Source organism: Nicotiana tomentosiformis, chromosome 6 (assembly GCF_000390325.3).
Source record: "Nicotiana tomentosiformis chromosome 6, ASM39032v3, whole genome shotgun sequence".
NCBI lineage: Eukaryota > Viridiplantae > Streptophyta > Magnoliopsida > Solanales > Solanaceae > Nicotiana > Nicotiana tomentosiformis.
The window spans coordinates 99,197,971-99,204,152 of record NC_090817.1 but is presented as its reverse complement, the minus strand read 5'-3'; the positions used below and the strand labels follow the sequence as shown (position 1 = coordinate 99,204,152).

General features: G+C 34.0%; 1 protein-coding gene across 1 annotated transcript; it reads left to right on the top strand.

Annotated features, from left to right (window-relative positions):
* The first annotated feature begins 25 nt into the window (after positions 1-25).
* Positions 26-5,536, top strand: LOC104096678 (malate dehydrogenase-like). Its single transcript, XM_009603086.4, has 7 exons — positions 26-323; positions 2,938-3,096; positions 3,231-3,406; positions 3,608-3,885; positions 3,992-4,127; positions 4,219-4,330; positions 5,190-5,536. Exons 1-7 carry the CDS (start codon positions 281-283, stop codon positions 5,282-5,284), a joined length of 999 nt encoding a protein of 332 aa, XP_009601381.1. The 5' UTR covers positions 26-280; the 3' UTR covers positions 5,285-5,536.
* Positions 5,537-6,182: the final 646 nt, after the last annotated feature.

The following is a 6,182-nucleotide window of genomic DNA, read 5'->3' as shown; positions in this document are numbered from 1 at the left end:
GATCATTCACGTGCAAGAATATCTTAAGTTCATTAGATGCGGCCGTACGTCACCGTTTTGCTCAATTAAAGAAAAAAAGAAGGCAGGCTCTACGCACGGCGTACTTTAGCTGCCACCCCTCACAAAATCTCACAATTCAAGACTATCCTTTTAAATATACCTGAAACGACGCCGTACGTTTGACTGCTCGTTCATCTGCCATTTCAGTCCACTGTCAACTCTCGATATCGTTTACTCGTTCGTCTCTCTTCAATCTCTCGAAAAATTCAAATTTCCTACAATGGCGAAAGATCCAGTTCGTGTTCTTGTTACCGGTGCTGCAGGTACTCTTGTATGTTGTGTATACTTCAAAAAGCTTTTATTTATTTATTTATTATTTAGATCTGCTACTCCATTTTTACATTTGCTTTATTTTCACTACTAGTTAAATTGATATTTTACTTGTCATAATTGGATCATTGATCTACTTCTGTTTTGGATTTTAGCCTGAATTTGTTTACTGCAGTTTATAATCTACTTAATGTTAGTCGATCATGCATCTGGCTTCTTAATAAAAATGAAATAAAGTCTGGAGTATGTTAAATAAAAAAGTAGGTTAATAAAAAGAATGACAGGGCGTCTTAAAGACATAATTGATTATATAAGAGTGTTCTTTTTTAACAACTTAAACTTCTATACGAGGAGATTGATGCAATTCAATAGAAGTATAGTTGGTTCATACTTGCTTGCTCACTCTCGATTTGGTGATTCGTTGTTGAAGAGAACAATCGTACAAAGTTATATACAAATCACTCAGGGGCGGCTCAAGGATATGCGGGGCCTAAGGCCAAAGTTTAATATGGGGCCTAAATTTTTAAAAGATAGTTATAACATATATTTTATTTGAAATATATTCTTCTAACTTTTTGAAATACAAAGTTGTTAATAATCTTTTTTATAATCGATTTTCTCTAATTATCTTTATTCAATTGATAATATAGCCAGCTCATTTAATTTTTCTTGAAATATTGTTGATATTAGATAATATTTTATAGAGCAATAGAAGTATAGAATTATTGGAAGATTAAAAGTATTGTTGAACAGTGGAGCTAATGAAATCTTGTAAAAAGAAAGTGAGTAATGAAATATTGGAGAAAGAAGGTGAGTAAGAATATTAAAGAGAAAGACAGAAAGTAAATAAGGGTTTCTGAAATATAAAGAAATTGGAGAAAAAAAAGATTGATTTGGACATATTAAGAAAGGGAGAATGAATTTTTGTATACATTATCTAATGAAGGAGTAAAAGTGAAACGTTGCGAAAACTATTCATCTATCCATTTTTAAATATGTCAAATTATTACTTTATTTACATATCTAAAGAGCTCTATTTTCTTTTATATTAAAAACTCTAATTTTGTATTAAAAAGTACTAAAATATTATTTTTTAAATACCTATAAACCTATTCTTTTTAAAAAATGGGGCCCCCAAATTTGGGGGCCTAAGGCACACCCCTCATCACGTTAGAGCCGGCACGGTTAATCACTACCCCCTTTTCGTATTCAGTTTTAGTGTAAGATGATGGCTCACTGTGCTTTGTTTTACGTCCTAATTGCTAATAGGTAATTTTGTTCCTTTGCTTTTGTTGGCTGTTATATAGATCTTTATAGTCTGATATGTATCAAAGCAAATATTTTTTATAGTGCCTTAATGAACCATCATTGAGTGATCTACTGCATTTTCGTGTGCCTTATAGAGCACTTTTGAAATATGGTCTACTATAAAATGGGTGAAAACATTTACATCCCCCAAGTTTGCTTTTAAAATCAAACTCATCCTCCAACTTTGAACAATTATTATTCTACTCCTCATATCAAAGGTGACTTCTTAAAATTTACCCTCTATAATTTTTATCTCTTACTTATATTCTTTAACATAATGATAAATTTTCATTTTAATTTATGCTATCGACTTACCTATAGAAAAATTAAAAAAAAATCGAAACCAAAAAAAGGTGAGAAGTAATAGTGAAGCATATAAGTTAATGATGTTCAATAGTGAAATAAATGAGAAAAATAAAAAATTACAATAAATAATTTACTCATATCAATAATTTTCTTAATAGCAATCAAAACTCAATCTATTTACAAAATTGAGAATCAAAAAGAGTAATTTTTTTTATAAATTATACAATGCAGGTAATAAAAAAATAATGGGCGAAAAATAGAGGTAAATTATATAATAAATTTGCAAAAATTATCGATTTACACTTTACATGAGTTTAAATTATAATTTAGAAAAAAATCTAGTAATAACAATCAAAACTCAAAAATTTATTTACACATAGAGAATAACAAAAATAGTGGAACTTAAAATCTCTCTCTCTCTCACACACACACACACCCCTACATACATTATATGCATTTTAATATACATAATATTAAAATAATTAAAATAATAATAATAAAGTAGCAATACATTTTGTAATAAATTCATAATATGATTATTTTATTTATAATATTAGTGAACTTAGATTAAATTATATAATAAGATAAAAATATTTTTAACTTATGAATAAATACCTATATTAAAATATATCTAAATAATATAAAAAAGGTATTACATATATGGGGAGTTGAAATTGTGAAGGGTAAACTAGACATTGCGTAGGATGAAAGGATGAAAATGACAATTGTTCAAAGTTGGAGGATGAGTTTGATTTTTAGAGTAAACTTGGGGGATGTAAATGATTTTCACCCACTATAAAATATGTGCTATAGTTTTGTCTGGGTTCATACAAGTTTCCAATGTGTTAGCGAGGCAATTTCTGATGATGTCTTTTGATCGATGTACGGCTGTTCTTACCTCGAACTTAGATGTTTTTTAGCTGCACCATGTCATTTATTGGAATTTTGCAATGGTTTAAATATTACTAAATTGACGTTGTCATTGTTTTCCAGGACAAATTGGTTATGCCCTTGTTCCCATGATTGCCAGGGGAGTGATGTTGGGTCCCGACCAGCCTGTGATTCTCCACATGCTGGATATTCCACCTGCTGCAGAGGCATTGAGTGGAGTGAAGATGGAATTAGTGGATGCCGCATTTCCTCTTCTTAAGGGTTGGTACCTTTGCTCATTTAGTTTCAATGCTTCAATAATGTCACTATGAAGTGTTTCATTTTCTGACCAGCCATTTGTAAGTTGTTGAAAACAAGCATGGGTTTAAATGATGAGTTTGCTGTGTCTCTGTCAGGTGTTGTTGCAACAACTGATGCTGTTGAAGCATGCAGTGGTGTCAACGTTGCCATCATGGTTGGTGGTTTCCCACGAAAAGAGGGAATGGAAAGAAAAGATGTGATGTCAAAGAACGTTTCTATTTACAAGTCCCAGGCTTCTGCTCTCGAGAAGCATGCAGCTTCTAACTGCAAGGTGAGGTGACTGTTTAGGGAATGAATACAGATTGCACCCTACTCAACGTGTCATATGTATTTTTGTTCAACTTTTAGTTTACTTTTAGTGTTTTTATTTTGCATCCTGAACATGCATGGACCATGTTCAGCATTTTGATGCCCATGATATGCAATCATTTTATTTAATGAATTCTAAGATGTTGCCTTTTGTTTATTTTAGGTGTTGGTTGTTGCTAACCCTGCCAATACAAATGCATTGATCTTGAAAGAGTTTGCTCCATCTATTCCTGAGAAGAATATTACCTGTCTCACAAGGCTGGACCACAACAGGGCCCTTGGTCAAATCTCAGAGAGATTGAGTGTTCAAGTAAGTGACGTTAAAAATGTCATCATTTGGGGCAACCACTCATCAACACAATATCCCGATGTCAACCATGCAACTGTTAGAACACCAGCTGGAGAAAAGTCCGTTCGTGAACTTGTTGCTGATGATGCTTGGTATTCTAAATCTCTGACTGGTTTCTATCATCAAGCAAATGCACTTGGCTTGTTTTTTTTCTTTTTTTTTTCTGTAAAAACTTAGAAGTTATCTGTTCTTTTTTAGGTTGAATGCGGAGTTCATAACTACTGTGCAGCAGAGGGGTGCTGCCATTATCAAGGCTAGGAAGCTTTCTAGTGCCCTCTCTGCTGCTAGTTCTGCTTGTGATCACATACGTGATTGGGTCCTTGGAACTCCAGAGGTAGATCTTCTAACCAGTCACTTATGGTAGATGAATGAAATTCAATTGATTGCAAATTGAAGTAATGTGTATCTCACTCTGAACATTGCAGGGATCATGGGTTTCTATGGGTGTATACTCTGATGGATCATACAATGTACCAGCTGGGCTTATCTATTCATTCCCAGTTACTTGCAAAAATGGAGAATGGTCAATTGTTCAAGGTTAGTAACAGATCTAGTTTCATTCAGACACTGCCATTGGTTTCTCGCTAATTATTTTTATTCACATTTTACATCTGAGCACATGCAAGGTTGTTTACGCCATAATAAGGTTTTCAAAATGAGTATCCCTACCACAGCAACTGTCAAAAGTAAATTGTTAACTTGTGTTATTGGGGAACTAGGATTCAGAATTGGGTACGCCATAATAAGGTTTTCAAAATGAGTATCCCTACCACTGCAATTCGTCAAAAGTAAATTGGTAACTTGTGTTATTGGGGCACTAGGTTTCAAAATTGGGATGAATCCTGCTGCAGTAGCGGGAAAAGCGGGCTTATTTATGTGATTCAAATTGATTGTAAGTTACCATATGTAGCACTTACAAGTGCACTTTGGAGAGGCATCATTTGGGAAAATATTTTGGTATCTGATGATCAGTCATACCCTGAGTATGGGGTGGGTTTCCTTTAACTATGATAAGATAAAGCCACCTTATGCTGACAAAACAGAGAGCCGTTTGGAGATGCACTTAATGTTTTTTCTGAAATTTCTCATTATCCCCTATTAAAGGTTCTACACTACTAAGTCTTATAGATGATCTAAGAATCAATTTAATCTGATAATTGACTTCACTTGTTCTTTTGAATGAAGAGCTTAATTGTTCCTTTTCACTTGATTGTCCATTTCTTTACTTATGTCTGTGATATGCTATAGTTCCATTTAAGGTTGTTTCTCCTCATGGGGGTCTAAGGAATCTTTTAGTTGTTCCGTGTAATAAGGTTACAATCTTGCAGTGGTACTGATATGCATGCATCTGTTGGATGTCCAAGAGGTCTAAGTATCTTCTGTGCTTTTCATCCAGGTCTCTCAATTGATGAGTTCTCAAGAAAGAAGTTGGACTTGACGGCTGAGGAACTCACTGAGGAAAAAGCTTTGGCATACTCTTGTCTTTCCTAAACTTTTTACATTCCGAAAGTAGGTCATATGCCTAGTGGTGGTAGAAGTGGCTTATAGTGCCTAGTGGTTTTGAATAATGCCATTGTTGATCCTTGAGGGAAGTAATGATGGAGATACTTCAGTTGCTTCTAATGCACTTTATTATATGCTGATACTCGAAATTAAACTGTTCTCCCCCAAGAGCAATACCATTTTGTCGGACATATTTTTGGACCTCTTGGTCATTAATGACTTCTCTTCTTATTGGACATATTTTTGGACCTTGGTCATTAATGAGTTCTGTTCATAAACACCCTCAATAATCTCAGCTCTCAATAAAGGTCTGCGTACACCTAACCTTCTCAAACCGCTCTTGTGGGATCATACTGGGTATGTTGTTGACTTGTTGTGCACCTTTGTATTGCCGTTTTATTTTGTTGCATATAACTTCTCTTGTGCCCAAGACTATTGCTGCTTAACAAAGAAAATTAAGATTAGGTTTTGGAAAATCTTATGAGAGTAAAGATTAAGGTCTCTCGAGACCTGATTAATATTGACTGTCATGCAAGATTGCTCGCTCTTTTAGCATAAGGCAGCTCTACAAGTGGAACTAACCACTCATACAATTGAGTGCATTTGTAGGATATCAGCATCAACGCATCTGACTAGTGTGAGACACCCATTCTCCATCATAAACATAGCACTAGAGCTGGTTATTAGGAAAATCAGTTTTTCAGAATATGAAATATTTGAGCCAACGTATCATTTTAGTCACTTGAGAAAACTGAAAACTTATATTCTTTGATTACAGAAATTACATCTTATATCTTGAAGCCCTATAAACGAGGTGCAACAACCCCTACCCTAAAAACGAGGTGCAGTTAAAAGCCATAACCTTTTTATATACTACTATCACTTG

Excerpts from the sequence above, each read along its gene's own strand:
- LOC104096678 (XM_009603086.4), top strand. The coding sequence starts at position 281 with ATGGCGAAAGATCCAGTTCGTGTTCTTGTTACCGGTGCTGCAG. Across the intron at positions 324-2,937 it reads TCTTGTTACCGGTGCTGCAG|GACAAATTGGTTATGCCCTT; the intron begins GTACTCTTGTAT and ends ATTGTTTTCCAG. Across the intron at positions 3,407-3,607 it reads ATGCAGCTTCTAACTGCAAG|GTGTTGGTTGTTGCTAACCC; the intron begins GTGAGGTGACTG and ends TGTTTATTTTAG.